Source organism: Pseudoliparis swirei, chromosome 23, assembly GCF_029220125.1.
Source record: "Pseudoliparis swirei isolate HS2019 ecotype Mariana Trench chromosome 23, NWPU_hadal_v1, whole genome shotgun sequence".
Classification (NCBI taxonomy): Eukaryota; Metazoa; Chordata; class Actinopteri; order Perciformes; family Liparidae; genus Pseudoliparis; species Pseudoliparis swirei.
Window position 1 is genome coordinate 16,916,847 of NC_079410.1, and position 18,799 is coordinate 16,935,645.

The following is an 18,799-nucleotide window of genomic DNA, read 5'->3' on the forward strand; positions in this document are numbered from 1 at the left end:
ATATTATATTACATTATATTACATTACATTATATAATATTACATTACATTACATTATATTAGATTACATTACATTATATTACATTACATTATATTACATTACATTATATTATATTACATTACATTACATTAGATTATATTACATGACATTACTTGTCATTACATTATATTACATTCCATTACATTACATGTCATTACATTATATTAGATTGCATTACATTACATTATATTACATTAGATTACATTACATTATATTACATTACATTATATTACATTAGAAGTCATTACATGACATTACATGTCATTTTACATTTCATTATATTACATGTCATTATATTACATGTCATTACATTACGTTACAAGTTGTAAGTCGCTTTTATCCAAAGCGACTTACAATCAGTGCATTCAGGCCGGCTCTGAACATGGTTGTGTTAATGTGTCTGTTTGTCGTCATTTGAGAGATGATGTGTGTTTATGAAAGAGAAACAAAGAGTTGTGGAGACAGAATGTGAAGAAAGACAACAGTTTCATGACATTGTTGGTCACCATCTTGTTTTGTGGTTGTTGCCATCTTGGTTTCGTTTAAAGTCCCTATCTTAGTGTCTCAAAAATACATTCATGGCAGCATTATTGTTACAATTTACTTCAATTACAATATATATTCTTAGCAATTTAATTGACACAATATGCTTAGTGCTACTGAACTGCAGATTAATTTCAAGCAATCATTTCAAACCAAACAGCTTTTACAAATGTTTGAACTAGAAGACGAGGAGCATCCAGCCAGCTCGGTCCAAACAATCCCCATCCGCACCAGCTGATGTAATGCAGGCATGTATTGTTTGCTCATGGAAAGAGGAAGAAGGACGATTCCCATTCTTTACTGTTTCATCTTTTAGTGCAAACAAACTTTTTAAAATATTCATTTAAAAAGCGACTAGCTGGCCTAAACATCATCAGAATATATTCTCCCACAAATATGTATTCAATTATTTCCCAGAGTAAGAGTTATTCTCTTAATTTCATAGCGTTCCTCTTGGTTGCGCTGCTGCCAGCGCCAGGTTGAGATTTGGAGGGCTGGTCTTTATGTTAGATCTTTTATCCAATCATATTCAGCCAGCCTTCAGAATCAACATTGCTGGTAGCTTAATGAATGGGAATGACAATGTTGTGTCAACCAATCAGCTTTAGAGTTGGCTCCTCTGGGCCTTCTAGACAGGAGCCAGCTAGCAGGCGGCCTATGGGCAAGTAGATGCAGAACCTCAGAACTAGGAAACTGAATTTGATAGACTGTACAACAGAGTCATTGAAGTCTTCTTGAGGAAAGAAAGAAGGATGGATTTTGTGTTCAAATAATCAGTCTTTGGTGAGTAAGCATACAATGCATTCTATTTTTTATTAAATGTGTATGTATGTTTGGCACAAAATCAAATAAATTATTTGTTTTCTTTCTTTTATTTTCAGTGAATAGTTATGTGTCTTTACACGCTGTTGTGCGATCAACATCAGGCGGCTGTTTAGTTTAATAAATGAACAAAGTTTTTAATAGTAGGTCGCGATCGACATATTGAGCAGCCCTGGTCTAGAGCCATGGCATCATAATGATAGTAATAAGAGGTGGATTAATTCAGGTGGGACTGTGTAGGACCTCACTGAAGGTCCAGGCCCCAGGCCCACGGCCCGCCACTGTTGAAAACATTCTGGGGCTAATCCACGCAGCGACGGGTCCCTGCGGCCATGTCTTCTTCAACGAAGGGTTTTTGTTGTTGTTGAAAGGGTTCTTTTGGTCTCCCAGTCCCTTCATTCCCATTCTCAGCAGGGAGCCTCTCTTGCATGTAGGATGACAGATTAGAGATCAGCATGGACCGCTGAGCTACTCCGACTCCCGTTGCCAAGCTGTAATTAGCAGCGACCACCTGCCGGCTTCCAGGTCCACACCACCCGGCATCAGCGACGACAGGAGACTTCTCTTTCTGTCCGTCACAGAGGTCCAGATCCAGAGGGAGTGGGAGGACGGTGTGTGGGCAAAGTGTTGGTGGGTGGGAGGTTTAATATTTTTTTGGGGGCTTTAAACCTGGTCGAGAAAAATCCAGTCCGACTCGCTGCACAACAAAACGAGGTCACGGTCTTTCAAGATCAAACGCGGTTTTTGTTCCTTCTCTGGAATCTGTAGCCGAGGAGATCAGAAACACAGAACTTCAATAATGCATCGAGTTCTGGTTCAGAGTGAGAGAAGAGGAGCCTCGTTCATCTTCACCGTTAACACGCCAACACGGGGCGTCGTGTTTACAAGTGTTCGCTGGGGAAAGCATGAACACATGAAGCATGAACACATGAAGCATGAATACATGAAGCATGAACACATGAAGCATGAACACATGAATCATGAATACATGAAGCATGAATAAAAAGCATGAACACATGAATCATGAACACAAAGCATGAACACATGAAGCATGAACATAAAGCATAAACACATGAAGCATGAACACAAAGCATGAACACAAAGCATGAACACATGAATCATGAACACAAAGCATGAACACATGAATCATGAACACAAAGCATGAACACACGAATCATGAACATAAAGCATGAACACATGAAGCATGAACACATGAAGCATGAATACATGAAGCATGAATAAAAAGCATGAACACATGAAGCATGAACACATGAATCATAAACACATGAATCATGAATACATGAAGCATGAATAAAAAGCATGAACACATGAATCATGAACACAAAGCATGAACACATGAATCATGAACACAAAGCATGAACACATGAATCATGAACATAAAGCATGAACACATGAAGCATGAACACATGAAGCATGAATACATGAAGCATGAATAAAAAGCATGAACACATGAAGCATGAACACATGAATCATAAACACATGAATCATGAATACATGATCGGGACTTGTCCTTTAACTCCCACGTAAAGCAAATCTCAAGGACTGCATTCTTTCATCTTCGTAATATTTCAAAAATCAGGCACATCTTGTCTCAAAAAGATGCAGAAAAATTGGTTCACCGTTACTTGAGACTGGATTACTGCAACTCCTTATTATCAGGCTGCTCTAATAAGTCTCTTAGGTCCCTCCAGTTGATCCAGAATGCTGCAGCTCGTGTTCTCACTAAAACTAAGAAAAGAGATCACATCACTCCTGCACTAGCTGCTCTGCACTGGCTCCCAGTAAAATCAAGAATCACTTTTAAAATTCTTCTCTTAACCTACAAAGCCTTGATTGGTGATGCACCATCATATCTTAAGGAGCTTGTAGTACCATATTGCCCCACTAGAGAGCTACGCTCACTAAATGCGGGACTACTTGTAGTTCCTAGAGTCTTAAAAAGTAGAATGGGAGCCAGAGCCTTTGGTTATCAAGCTCCTCTTTATGGAACCAGCTTCCAATTTCAGTCCGGGAGGCAGACACAGTCACCTCGTTAGAGTAGACTGAAGACTTTCCTCTTTGACAGAGCTTATAGTTAGGGCTGAATCAGGTTCACCTGGTCCAGCCCCTTGATATGCTGCTATAGGCTTATAGCTGCGGGGGCGTTAGGATGCACTGAGTACCTATCTCCTCTTTTCTCTCCTTAAGGATGAATTTTCATCTCTCAATCACACGTTACTAACTCTGCTTTCTCCCCGGAGTCCTTTTGACTTCACGTCTCATGGGGTCATCGGACCCTATGAGACCATAGATCTATCTGCCTGATGGATCATCGAGGTCTGGGTCGTGGAATTCCTGCTCCTGACTACGCCACTGTCCTGTTGAGACTCCGCCCACTGTTGAGACTCCGCCCACTCCTCCTCTCTACCAACATCTGCCTGATGGATCGTGGAGGTCTCCATCGTGGAATATGCCTACTATGAACTATTCATACACTCTGTCATATTCATTGAATGTATTTTAACTCTAAATCTGTCCTTCTGTACACATGACATCTATTGCACCTGTCCATCCTGGAGGGATCCTCCTCTGTTGCTCTCCTCCAGGTTTCTTCCTTTTTCCCCTGAAGGGTTATTTGGGAGTTTTTCCTGGTCCGATGTGAGGTTTTGGGGCAGGGATGTCTATGTGTACAGATTGTAAAGCACTCCGAGACAAATTTGTAATTTGTGAAATTGGGCTATACAAATAAACTGAATTGAATTGAATTGAATGAAGCATGAACATAAAGCATGAACACATGAATCATGAATACATGAAGCATGAATAAAAAGCATGAACACATGAATCATGAACACAAAGCATGAATACATGAAGCATGAATAAAAAGCATGAACACATGAAGCATGAACATAAAGCATGAACACATGAAGCATGAACACAAAGCATGAATACATGAAGCATGAATAAAAAGCATGAACACGTGAAGCATGAACATAAAGCATGAACACATGAAGCATGAACACAAAGCACGAACACATGAAGTATGAATACATGAATCGTGAATACAAAAAGCATGAACACATGAAGTATGAATACGAAGCACGAACACATGAATCATGAATACAAAGCATGAACACATGAATCATGAATACAAAGCATGAACACATGAATCATGAACACATGAAGCATGAACACATGAAGTATGAACACATGAAGCATGAACACATGAAGCATGAACACATGAATCATGAATACATGAATCATGAATACATGAAGCATGAATAAAAAGCATGAACACATGAATCATGAACACAAAGCATGAACACATGAATCATGAATAAAAAGCATGAACACATGAAGCATGAACATAAAGCATGAACACATGAATCATGAATACAAAGCATGAACACATGAATCATGAACACAAAGCATGAACACATGAATCATGAATACAAAGCATGAACACATGAAGCATGAACACATGAAGTATGAACACATGAATCATGAATACAAAAAGCATGAACAAAAAGCAGGAATACATGAAGCATGAACGCATGAACACATGAAGTATCTTAGCTAACGTAGCTAACAGAGCAACAGAAAGAGATGGACAGAAATGTAGCGTACACATCGCAATGAACTCCAAGGCTTTCCTCTTTTTAGCGGTCCAATAAAATGCAAGGAATTTGATTTGAACCCTCCTTCTAATTCGACGACGCTCAAATAATCAGTTTCACGGTGAAATCCGTTACCGTTAAAGACGCTAACCGCAGCTTTAGTGGACTTCAGGAACGACGCCGTGACAGCGCGACCGTCATCAACACGTGTTTCAGGGACAAGTTTGACATGTTGAGAAATGTGAAGCAAAGCCAGCAGCCGGGGAACACCAGCAGCCATCACAGGGTTAACGTTACACAACTTTCCACAACTCCTCTACAATCAGTCATAGAGGAGCTGCCAAAGACACCTGGCTGCGACACACACACACACACACACACACACACACACACCAGGCTAGCCACCCACGCTAACCGAGCGAACATTTTCACATTGAGCTCCGGGGTGAATCACACCGCCGTGGATCTGGAGCTGTGAGGTGGAGACGAGCAGCAGCTCGAGGAAAGAGGACGCGATGGAGGGGAGGGAGAGTTTGGGCCTCCGCCTCGAGCTTTGCACCTGGTCCTCTCGCTTCTTTACCTCCACTTCTGCCCCCCTTCTCTCTCTCTCTTCGTACCGCCTCGCTGCTTTCTCTGATATACTCACTCTCTCATCTCGTCATTCTTTCCCTGATCCCCCCTGCCTCCTCCTCCTCCTCCTCCTCCCCCAGGACTCCCCGTCATGCTGGTCAGGTGCAGTGTAGCGTGTGTCAGGCCTGCTCATGGCGCCGCGTGTCTCGCGGTCGGCCCCTTGTGCCTCCGCCGTCCGTCTGCTCTGAGCCTTCCGTCCGTGAAGAAACAAAACTGTTCTTTCGGGCAACACGGCTCCAGCGGCGCCCGGGGAGAGAGACGGGAAGGTTGACCCCTGTTCGACCTCTGTGACGTATTCTGTGGAGAGCCAGCCAGTAGCAGTGCCGGTGATGCTTACTGACACTCAGTGCGTTTACATGATGGTATCATTCAAATCTTGCTTTAGTCGGACTATGCTATCTTTTGGGGGATCAGATGTTATCCCAATATACATGGCAGTGAGTAATTCGAATCATTGGCCTTTGAAAGCATGTCATATCTGATACGATAGGAGGCGCTGTTTTCATTACAACTCGTGGTGATACAGCCATTTCCGCTTGACCTCTTCACCACTACCAACAACCAACAACAACAACATCTACATTTCGTGAAAGATGGCGAACAGAGAGCAAGGTTAAGCATAAATTCTGTCTGCTCTTCGGTCCCCCCCCCCCCCCCGCCCGCTGCCTCCCGACGTCGCCGCTCTGCAAATGTAATTCAGCGGGAAGCGATATGAAATATTCAGAGAAGTTAAAAACTTCTCGCATGTTGGGAGAGAAGCGGAGGACGATGTGTCGGAGGGAGATGAAGGCTTTTGCTTTTTGGGGAGCTCCAAATGATAACGGCGGGAGCCGAGGGGAACACGCGGTAACATTTACACACACACACACACACGCACGCATTGCGATCGGGTAAAACTGGATCGCCGTCTGAGAAAAGGGCAGCGCCTCGTCCTCCGGGCCGTCGGGCTGAGCCCCGCTGAGTGCGCTGCCCTTTAGAGAAGATGAACCTGAAAGCAGTTTCACTCGACTCTGAGAGTCTCTCCTCCGAGTCACGTGGAACTCTCTTGGCCTCGCATGCTTTACTTACGGCCTCTCCTGCGGTATTATTTGGTCGTGCCGTGGAATCTATCACAACATCGTCCAGTAGATGATATTAATATTGGTAATGCCGTTAACCTTTCGATACCGTGCCGTACCGTGGATGGAGAAGGAGAACCGGATGCGGCGCTGGAAGCGGGGGCCCCTCGTTCCTATGAAAGCTGCTCAGGGGCCCATGAAGCGCAACATTTCCTTTTCCGTTTCCTTTAACTCCGCCTCCCAACCGCTAGGCCTTGGGCTCATTCTCGTGATTTAAATAAGAGCCATTGAGGGACTGGCAAGTTGATTTACCTAGAAGAATATAAAATAAGAATAAATTTTTTTTGATGACCTGCTGATTTTCAGACGTTTCTTTTTCTGTATAAATCAAAGGTCGTGACATCACCGTTCAGACACCGCTAAAATGTAGCTCATTGCTCTTGCTGGAGTCCTATACTGTACAAATGACCTTATACTAAGCCCCGCCTCCTTTAGTTCCTGTGGCTACGCTTGTCAATCTTTCCATTACTGCGCAGCGTAAACGCCGTTTACGATGACAGCCGACTATCAGATTAAATAGCCACGTATGCTAATGTGAGAGCATCCTGTCTCTTCACAGTCACTTATGAAGAACCTCAATGTTGAGGAACTGGCGAGAATACGCTAGATTAGAAAAAGTGTCCAACTCGTATCACCCAGCACGCCGTTGCCAACTTTCCAATGAAAGTCGCTGGAGCAGCGCTAGCTCGAGAAGTCGCTAAATCTAGCGAGAAAGTTGCCTTGTCGGCAACACTGAAAGCCCCGCCCCTTCAGGCCTCCCTTTCGAAGCCACTCCCCCCAAAAAGAGTGCTATGAGCGTACGGTCGGTAGCTCATCCGATTCTGGCTAAATGAACTGATTGAACTCTTTACAGCCAACCGTACAGGATTATTACCTTTAAAGTAATTGTATGTTAGCATAGAAGTGTAGCCGTGGTCTCTCTCTCTCCAACACAGTGCGCTAAAAATAAAGTTTGGTATTCCTTCTTTGGCGGCTCTTCTTTCTCTTTTTTTCATGAGAGGTGTTGAGATAAAAAAATGTTTTAAAGAGTGTTGAAGCAGTGCTAAAAGGAAGGAAAGCAGGAATATAAGGAAGTTGTGAGGGTATGAAAGCTGCTGTCACCCACGAAACATGTGATATTTGCATATTCTGAATATATGCACATGTACTGCTGTTATTTAAAGCTGCATAACTACACACAGTCTCATGGTACGTTACACTTTGAGTTTATTTTGTAGTTTCCTTGCACAGTGTGACCTCAGTGCTCCTACCAGGACGTGTTGCTCAGAGGTCACCAGCGCTGACCTGCTGGTTTGAAGGAGCTCGAGGCAACAAAGAAAACGCCTTTCAACCATTGTTGGATTTTTAGATTTTCTGATTATTATTTTTGGCCCTTTTTGGTGTTTCTCAGAGTCTAAAACGCGAGATCTGCTGCTGATGTGTTTTTCAAAGCGACGAACTTGAACTGCCGGTGTTCCCTTCGGCGCGGCGATCACAAGCGTGAGTCATAGCCAGGGGGAGGAGCCTCAAGGGAACGCTTCATGAGTCACACCCCGAAGCAAAGCAACCACAGAGCTCCCGACAGGTGTGTGTGTGTGTGTGTTTGTGTGTGTGACACTTGTGAGATAATGATTGTTATCCCCCCCAAAACAGGTGTTTTAAGAGTGAATTAAGAGAGAACATGTGTGTGTGTGTTTTCTTTCAACATGCATGTGCACAAAAAAAATTAAAATGCATGCGTAGAATCCGAAAATATTCGCATCGCCCTGACAAACCGACTGAGCCTTTACACAAACACTTCTTTCTCACGCGGAAACGCTAGAAATACGTTACAAACCTCATTTCTTAGGTTATTTCTTCGCCATGACAACCGCAGATAGTGAAACCAGCCCTCTCAAGGGAAGCACAGATGAGTCGGTTTGATACAAATATAGAAAAAGAGCCAATTAAAGAATAAACACCTATTGTTCATAAATGGAAAACATGTGTGTGTGTGTGTGAGTGTGTCTCTCCGCAGTGCCACGTTGTTTAAGACTTTAACTTTATAAGCTGATATCAACAGGGGATTTAATAACTGCGTGCAATGAACTCTCGTCGGATTGTATCTCTGTTTTTAATCAGCATTTTGGTATTATTTATTTTCCACCAACAGCTTCAGTGTTTAGGTTTGGTGTCGGCGCTCTCACCAACCTCCGGGTCTCACAAGTGAAGTCGATGTGAAATTGCCAGCAGGGGGCCTCTGGTTCTAAAACGTCTGGTTGTATAGAAGTTTAAGAGATGAATGACTCTACTTCTCTCTTGATTTATTCCCTCAATAAACATTGTAAACATGAGTTTATGTCTCAATCTCTAGTTTCAAGTCTCAATTATGCTCCATTTAGAGTCAAACAGACCATAAAGCAGAGTATGCTTGAGGGCGGGGCTACCTTATGCTTGAGGGCGGGGCTACCTTATGATTGACAGGGCGGGGCTACCTTATGCTTGAGGGCGGGGCTACCTTATGATTGACAGGGCGGGGCTACCTTATGCTTGAGGGCGGGCTACCTTATGATTGACAGGACGGGGCTACCTTATGCTTGAGGGCGGGGCTACCTTATGATTGACAGGGCGGGGCTATCTTATGATTGAGGGCGGGGCTACCTTATGATTGACAGGGCGGGGCTACCTTATGCTTGAGGGCGGGGCTACCTTATGATTGACAGGGCGGGGCTACCTTATGCTTGAGGGCGGGGCTACCTTATGATTGACAGGGCGGGGCTACCTTATGATTGACAGGGCGGGGCTATCTTATGATTGAGGGCGGGGTTACCTTATGATTGACAGGGCGGGGCTACCTTATGCTTGAGGGCGGGGCTACCTTATGATTGACAGGGCGGGGCTACCTTATGCTTGAGGGCGGGGCTACCTTATGATTGACAGGGCGGGGCGACCTTATGCTTGAGGGCGGGCTACCTTATGATTGACAGGACGGGGCTACCTTATGCTTGTGGGCGGGGCTACCTTATGCTTGAGGGCGGGGCTACCTTATGATTGACAGGTCACTGCCATGGCTACCCAATTACTTTATCTTAGAAATGAAACCCTTTCACAGAGTGCTTGTAGTTCATGCAAGTACCTTTTTACAGTTAAGTTTGCCTAAAAAGATCTTGTTCAGTGTTCAGTCACTTCCAAAAAAATGATGGCGACACCCTAAAACCAAGTTGGCGTCGGCCAAAATGTCAACCTGGAGGCTTCAGAGTCCACAAAACAACTTCTTACGTATACGTCTGTTGTTATCGTGGCAAAACCAGAATAAAAACTTGGACAGAGGGGGGGGGGGGGATTGCTTCACTCACAACCTCCTTAAGGGTCAACTACTCACTCACTCACAGCCTTAACCCTTGTGTTGCCTTAGGGTCATTTTGACCCGAATCAATATTACACCCTCCCCCCGCTTTAGGATTAATTTGACCCCATTCAATGTTTAATGTTGGTGTTCTTTCGGTAGTCAACAAACAAACATAAAGTGCCTCACACTTAAACTTGGAAAACAATATTAATTCTAATAATTTTCTGGAGGTTTTAATTGCTGGCGTCAAATTGAACCCAAAGGGTAAAATATGTTAGTAAATATAAAGGTAACAGGAGGGTGAAACATTGAATCGGGTCAAAATGACCCAAAGGCGGGGGGAGGGTGTAATATTGATTCGGGTCAAAATGACCCTAAGGCAACACAAGGGTTAAGAGTCACCTATTCACTCACTCACAGCCTTAAGAGTCACCTATTCACTCACTCACTCACCGAGACGTGAAGTATTTTAGGAATTCAACTGTTTAGAGACGTCCGCAGAAGGCTGAGAACCAACTGTCAAAAACGCACTTGAATCCCGTGCCGCACATGTTCCTACAATTCAATTCAATTCAGTTTATTTGTATAGCCCAATTTCACAAATTACAAATTTGTCTCGGAGTGCTTTACAATCTGTACACATAGACATCCCTGCCCCAAAACCTCACATCGGACCAGGAAAAACTCCCAAATAACCCTTCAGGGGGAAAAAAAGGGAAGAAACCTGGAGGAGAGCAACAGAGGAGGATCCCTCTCCTAGGATGGACAGATGCAATAGATGTAATGTGTACAGAAGGACAGATTTAGAGTTAAAATACATTCAATGAATATGACAGAGTGTATGAATAGTTCATAGTAGGCATATTCCACGATGGAGACCTCCACGATCCATCAGGCAGATGGCGGTGGGGAGGAGGAGTGGGCGGAGTCTCAACAGTGGGCGGAGTCTCAACAGGACAGTGGCGTAGTCATGAGCAGGAATTCCACGACCCAGACGATCCATCAGGCAGATAGGATCTATGCCGTCTCATAGGGTCCGATGACCCCATGAGACGTAAAGTCAAAAGGACTTCCGGGGAGAAAGCAGAGTTAGTAACATGTGATTGAGAGATGAAAATTCATCCTTAAGGAGAGAAAAAAGAGGAGATAGGTACTCAGTGCATCCTAAAACGTCCCCTGGCAGCTATAAGCCTATAGCAGCATATCAAGGGGCTGGACCAGGGCAAACCTGATTCAGCCCTAACTATAAGCTCTGTCAAAGAGGAAGGTCTTAAGTCTACTCTTAAACGAGGTGACTGTGTCTGCCTCCCGGACTGAAATTGGGCTGGTTCCATAAAGAGGAGCTTGATAACTAAAGGCTCTGGCTCCCATTCTACTTTTAAGACTCTAGGAACTACAAGTAGTCCCGCATTTAGTGGCGTAGCTCTCTAGTGGGGCAATATGGCACGACAAGCTCCTTAAGATATGATGGAGCATCACCAATCAAGGCTTTGTAGGTTAAGAGAAGAATTTTAAAAGTGATTCTTGATTTTACTGGGAGCCAGTGCAGAGCAGCTAGTGCAGGAGTGATGCGATCTACTTTCTTAGTTTTAGTGAGAACACGAGCTGCAGCATTCTGGATCAACTGGAGGGACCTAAGAGATTTATTAGAGCAGCCTGCTAATAAGGAGTTGCAGTAATCCAGTCTCAAGTAACAGCGTGAACCAATTTTTCTGCATCTTTTTGAGACAAGATGTGCCTGATTTTTGAAATATTACGTAGATGAAAGAATGCAGTCCTTGAGATTTGCTTTACGTGGGAGTTAAAGGACAAGTCCCGATCAAAGATAACGCCAAGATTCTTTACAGTGGTGTTGGATGCCAGGGCAATGCCGTCTACAGAATCCACATCACCAGATAATTGATCTCTGAGGTGCTCAGGGCCGATTAAAATTACTTCGGTTTTGTCTGCAGCACACACACACACCCACACCCACACACACACACACACACATTATGTACAAATACACCCACAGCTCAACTGTAGTAGATTTGTGTTGGCAGCATGAAGACTGCTCCCCCTTTCTCTCCCTCCCACCTCCTTCTCTCTCTCTCTCTCCAGCACGCTCTGCAATTCCTAGTTTTTGCCGCTCCTCTTCTAATCTGTTTTTTGTTGAGGAGAGAGAAGCCTCCTCCTGCAGATTTCCTCTCATCCCTCTTCGTCTCTCTCTCTCTCTCTCTCTTCATCTCGGATGCGAACACCCCCTCTCTCACTCTGTCTCTCTCTCGGTCCGTGTTTCCTATGCATCTCCCCGTGGCCGAGGGGAACAGGGACCTGACTCGCCCCTCTTCCTCTCCTCCTCCTCCTCCTCCTCCTGCTCATCCTCTTCCACCTCCTCCTCCGCCTCTCCCTCCTCTCACCTCCTAACGGCGGGATCATGTTCTACTTCCAGCTGGTGATCATGGCCGGGACGGTGCTGCTGGCGTACTACTTTGAGTACACGGACACGTTCCCCGTGCACGTCCAGGGCTTCTTCTGCTACGACAAGAGCTTCTCCAAGCCCTACCCGGGGCCCGACGACACCAGCAAGATCCCCCCGGTGCTCATCTACTCGCTCGTCACGGCCATCCCCAGCCTCACGGTAAGGAGTGTGTATATATAAATATATATTTTTTAAAGTGAGTTTGAGATGCGTGAGGGAAAATGAAGCGCGTGGGCAAAAGGATGGAGCGCAGAGTAAGAAGTTGTCCAAGTTGAGGCTGGGCGCTCTTTCTTCTTCGTCTACGGTTCCCCCGAAGAGCCGCGATGAATCATCTCCGGTGTTTGTGCCGCACCGTCGGTCGAGTGAGCAGATCGGCGAGCCGCATGGAGGTAACCCCCCTCCAGGCCTTGACAGGCAGGTGTGTGTGTGTGTGTGTGTGTGTGTGGAACAAGTCATTAGAGAGCATTTTAAAAATTGGGTCCCCATGTGACACCTAGTCAAGTCCTCACGGGTCGGCGAGTTTAAGTCTGTGTGTATGTGTGTGTGTGGGGGGGGGTGTATGTGTGTGTGTGTGTGTAGGTGTGTGGAACAAGTCATTAGAGAGCATTTTAAAAATTGGGTCCCCACGTGACACCTCCTAGTCAAGTCCTCACGGGTCTGCAAGTTTAAGTCTGTGTGTGTGTGTGTGAGTGTAGGTGTGTTTGGGTGTGTGTGTGTGTGTGTGTGCGTGTGTAACCGGTCTTTAGAGAGAGACAGAAGCAGAGAAAGAGAGGCAGGCCGGCGGGAGACGAGACCAACAACAGAGAATGAAGCAGAAACACAACGGAGCCCAAAGTTGTGAGTCGAGGTGAAGATGACGAGCAGCGAGATGCTGACTGAGGGAAAAATAAATTAAACTACTCAAGGTGATGAGAAAAAGAGTCAATGAGCACAAAGGAAGGCCATTTGGACAGGTGTTAGTGAAGTTGTGTGTGTGTGTGTGTGCACACACACACACACACACAGACCTGCGGCCGATAACCTGACCAGAAGACAAAACTGCACCTTCTGTTTGCACGCAGCAACAGCAGCTGAGGTGTGTTGTTGTTGTTGTTGTTGTTGTTGTTGTTTGCAGTGGGACAAACTCGAGATTTTCAAAATAAAAGTCGTACTCACAGCAGGGCTGGAGAAAATGTGTGTGGTCAGTAATCACAAAGGTTCAAGTCAAGTGTGAGAATGGATTTAGGGATTGTGTGAAAGTGATGAGAGGGGGAGGGGAGTCCGCTCTCCTGTGACGGATCTTATTTGTTTCAATCAGTGCGTTTACATGATGGTATAATTCTAATCTTGCTTTAGTCGGACTATGCTATCTTTTGGGGGATCTGCTGTTATCCCAAAATACATGGCAGTGAGTAATTTGAATCATTGGCCTTTGAAAGCATGTCATATCCGATACGATAGGCGGCGCTGTTTTCATTACAACTCGTGGTGATACAGCCATTTCCGCTTGACCTCTTCACCACTACCAACAACAACCAACAACAACAACATCAACATTTCGAGAAAGATGGCGAACAGAGAGCAAGGCGAAGCTACATCCCTCTACTGTTCTTGCATGATGTAAATAGTGACATTATCGTCTCTTTCGACTCTTTCGACTTCCGGGTCACGACATGGGAGGGAGGGGGAGGAGGGCGGCGGGATCTCAAGCATGCGCAAAGACGCAAAGTCCAGTTCCTAATCCAATTCACCGTTACATGCCGCGATAGTCAAATTATTAACCGGATCGGATCGAGTTATCCAGGGGTGTTAATCGGATCTGAGTCGGACCGCACATAGTCGAACAAAGGTGTTTACATGAAACGGATCATTAGATTTCAGTCCGACTAAACCAGTTATTCGAATGCATGTAAACACGGTCACTTTTCTTTCACAAATATATTGTCTCGAGATATTGGGGCGAGGGCTTTTTCAAAGTAAAGCAGAAGGTTCAAAGCAATAATGGCTCGCTCGTTTATACCATACAATATAAGTTATAGTGCCCCTTTGGGGTCAGAGGGAGGGGCACCGAGCGAGAAGTTTATGTTCCCCCAGTGAAATAAAGTAAACCTGTCGTTTAACATCGGCGTTCAAACAGCAGGCGACGCTAATCCCAAAACCAGGCAGACGTTTATAGCCTCCGAAATTACTTCTGGAAGTTGATCTGGGTCAGAGCACATCACTTCCACCCGCTAGTAGCTGCATTAATGGGTGCTGACAGGGGCTCTTAGTGTGTGTGTGTGTGTGTGTGTGTGTGTGTGTGTGTGTGCGTGTGACTATCAGTAAGCTAGCAGCAGTAATTCCCCGTGATAGCACCAGTCTGGTGCAGAAGTGCTCCGCCAAGTGCCTCCGGTTCCCCGAGCAGACTGAGCTCTTCGTTGTTTTTTTATCAAGCGCATACAAATAATAATAATGCAAAAAGAGTTGTGGCACTTTAGGAATGATGTTTTCGGATCATTGTTGCCGATGATTGCAACCAGACTTTGTATTTCATGAACAGACTTCCTTCCTGTCTTTGGAGCGCTGCAACGCAACAATCAGAAGGCCCAGGTGACAGCAGCAAGAGGGAGGAGCCGCCGTCCGAGTCGGTAATCTGCCACCCGAAGCCTTTTTGGGTCCCGCACTCTGTGGCTCCCTGACAGCTCCCAGTGGGGCCTCCGCATCTCATTAAAACCATCAATCACCTTGAAGGGAAGTTGGAGCACGAGGAGCCGATCCACCGAAGAGGAGCGACCCGACGACTTCCCACCTCCGTCTGTTGGTCACGTTGGTGCCGTCGGTTTAGTTACTGTGGCGAATCCTGTCGGGCTTCCCCTTACAGGGATGACAGAGGCCATATATATACACTACCGTTCAGAAGTTTGGGGTCACTTAGAAATGTCTTTATTTTTCAAAGAAAAGCACTGTTTTTTCAATAAAGATAACATGAATCAAAAATACACACTATACATTGTTAATGTGGTAAATGACTATTCTAGGTGGAAGTGTCTGGTTTCTAATGAAATATCTCCAGAGGTGTATAGAGGCCCATTTCCATCAACGATCACTCCAGTGTTCTAATGGTACATTGTGTTTGCTAATCGCCTTAGAAGACTAATATCTGATTAGAAAACCCTTGTGCAATTATGTTAGCACAGCTGAAAACAGTTATGCTGATGATATAAGCTGTACAACTGGCCTTCCTTTGAGCTTGAAGTTTGAAGAACAAAATTAATACTTCAAATATTAATCATTATTTCTAACCTTGTCAATGTCTTGACTATATGTTCTATGAAATGTTCAATTCATTTGATAAATAAAAGTGTGAGTTTTCATGGAAGACAAGAAATTGTCTGGGTGACCCCAAACTTTTGAACGGTAGTGAATATATATATATATATATTCTCATTTGTTTCTTTGATTTTGCCGAGCTCTCATTTGATCAGCTGTAGCTCGCTAGCTAGCTAATGAAGCTAACGTTAGCTCGAGGGGTTAATGTGATTTCCGGCTGACTCGCATTGAAAAGAGAATCTTTTATAAGTTGGTGTCGAGAAGCAGATAGAAAGCATCAACAAAAAAGGGACATTAAATGGTTATTTTATGTAATCATTTACTTTCTAGAGGAATGGGCAAACTGTCAAGCTTTTAAAAACAATGAATTTCTGCTAAACCTCCATTTTAATTCTTGTCGTCACAAGATTGCAGACGGACCTGAACCATGAAAGCAAGTCACATGAGTTTGCATTTGAAGAAGAAGAAAAAAACTGCCCTTAATAATCCTACTTTAGATCTGCAGACTCCCCGCAAACACACACCGGCATCTTGAAAGTTTGCCTAATGGAGCCAGTTGAGTTAACTTAGCTCAGATCCAATCTGACAGTGCGCTCGCAAATGTGTGTTCATTCCTTTGATCGGTTCTCCGCATCCTTTTTGCCGTCATGTTTCTATTCATATCCATCCTTCCCTTCCCCAGTGGAATTGTATCCTCATCCCTTTTTGTTCCCTTCCTTCGGTTGGAAATCTGCTGCATTCACCCAACTTCAGGTCCACTAGCGCTCCATCTCCTCGTGAAGCTCTCCTCCGCCCTGCCCTCCGTGACCTCTCCTCCTCACACCTGTTGTTCGTCTCACCCTCCTCTTCTGTGAATCGACTATCTCGCCTCAGCTCCTCAATCTGCAGCCGGAGTGATCGATCCAACCCAAGTGCAACCGGACGGGAAGACGCTCTCGCTCGCTGCTCTTTTCCTTATCACTTATCTTTCATAAATACACTTACCTTCCATGAATAAGAAAAAGTGTCAGCTCATCCAGATCAAGTCTAGGTGAAGCCCTCATCCTTGTGCGGTAGCCACACTACTGCTAGCCTGTTCCAGTCTTTATGCTAAACTATGTTAAGCTAAGCTAACATAGAGACATGGGTATCAATCTTCGCAGCTAACTCTCAGCAACGAAAGGGAACGTATATTTCCAAGAGATGCTTCCTTACTTTTCCCTCCATTGTGTTGTAACTCCAGTGCAAAGACGATGAAGGCCGCACACACGTTTGCACAACGGATTAAAAGCGAGTCGTCCTTCGGGATGACGGAGATCCATCGTCCGCTTTTAGTTATCCTTCGAATAAGCGACTGTGATTGCGTTCGGCATTTCTTTCATTGGTCTCCTTAAAGTAAATCAAGGTGTGTGTCAGCCCGATAAGAGGTTGTCCTTTGTGACTTTAAATCCATAGTTCTCCCCAAAATCTAAAACACACATTTGTCCTCTCCCCTGTATTGATATAGATCAGATCGAGATCGTCTTTGTGTCAGAGATGTCTTTCTTCTTCCCAATAAAATAGCACTATATCTTTTTTTTATATTCCTATGGAGAGAAGGCAGACATCCCTCCAAGACTAGCCACCTCACTCCAAAGGGAGTCTAGATTAGTAAGTACCGTGACAAATAAGAGGCAAAATGTGTTTTAACTTAAACAAGAATTCCTTCTATCAGCAAACAAAACCAAAACAACTGATTCTGTCCTATAATATGTGATATAAGACACCCATGTCTTGAGTGAATGGGGGGTACCGCAGTGTTTACCCATGACCCACCATCAGTACGTCTAGAACGGGGCTCGAACTTGAGCCTGTGTTTGTTTTTCTATTTGTCCTTTCTTTCACCTCAAAGCTTGAACCCAGAGCTCTGAGTCCCAGAGTCTCCCAGAGTGTCTCAGAGGTGTCCCAGAGGTGTCCCAGAGGTATCCCATAGTGTCCCAGAGGTGTCCCAGAGTGTCTCAGAGGTATCCCAGAGTGTCCCAGAGGTGTCCCGTCAGCGTCCTCAGCCATAATGTCAGTGAACTCATCATTAAACCTCGCCATGCCTCACCCAGAGCAGCCGTGACCTCGGCAGAAAACTCTCACGTTCACGCGCAATTGCACAGCCACGGATCAACGACTTCACTCTCTCCGAAGCAGTTGCCTCTTTGCAGTTTATTTGACTTTACCACATGCCAGGTCTCCACTTTTATCAAACGCAGACCGATAGTCGCACATTTAGGCCGGCGCGCTGCTGACGTGGGGGGGAAGGGAAATGAGGAAAATGTGTCAGAAATAAGGGAGAGGACTTATTGCAGAATGTCATCTCTGCAATTGGCCACTGAACCAAATCTGTTGCTCCCTTTCACAAAGGTCCTCTGGAGAATATTATTCAACAGTTGAATCCAGGTGATGAAACAGATGTGCTGCGTGTCCGACTCGGCCACTTGTTGAACGGCCTTCATTCGCTCACACCTGTGGTGACCTCGGCAAACAGCTGCTGAGCAGCCGCTTTGCCACAAGAGCCACCGGTGTGGTCTGTTCAGGGAAAAGCAAGTTTGAACCAAAAAAAATTTAACTATATTTTTCCCGGCGGGAAAGAGGAAATACTGTAAATGTTGGCAAAACATTTATTAGAAAACTGTTGGTACTCCACACGAGTCCTTCTCTATGCTTCAGGTCCATCCGTCAGACGACCCTGTGGTCGGAGGCTCCCGGATCAGGAGGATTACAGAGAAGATGATTAGAGAGAGAGAGAGAGAGAATAGAAACACAGTGAGACATGAAACAGCGTGCAGTCCCATCGATGCAGATTGTTTTTAAGGATCGTAAAAGGTTTTGTGCGTGCGACGGCGCTGTGGATAAAAATGAAGAAAAACAAATGGAAAGACAAAGATTGTATAACCTACTTTCTGTCCCAGTGGGGAAGGAACAAAGAAAGCAGTAAAGAGAGGGATGAGGGCTTGAAGTGACACAA

At 44.9% G+C, this 18,799-nt stretch overlaps 2 protein-coding genes across 5 annotated transcripts in view; one reads left to right on the plus strand and one right to left on the minus strand.

Moving 5' to 3' along the window:
- Positions 1 to 18,799, minus strand: part of LOC130189109 (paralemmin-2-like) — an 81,363-nt gene that overhangs the window by 61,163 nt on the left and 1,401 nt on the right. The window lies entirely within an intron of this gene.
- Positions 1 to 18,799, plus strand: part of plppr2a (phospholipid phosphatase related 2a) — a 59,870-nt gene that overhangs the window by 23,127 nt on the left and 17,944 nt on the right. For all 4 annotated transcript variants that reach the window (XM_056407780.1, XM_056407779.1, XM_056407781.1 and 1 more), the window contains exon 3: positions 12,508 to 12,696. In XM_056407780.1, coding sequence (XP_056263755.1) covers positions 12,508 to 12,696 — 189 coding nt within the window. The remainder of the gene's footprint in view (positions 1 to 12,507; positions 12,697 to 18,799) is intronic.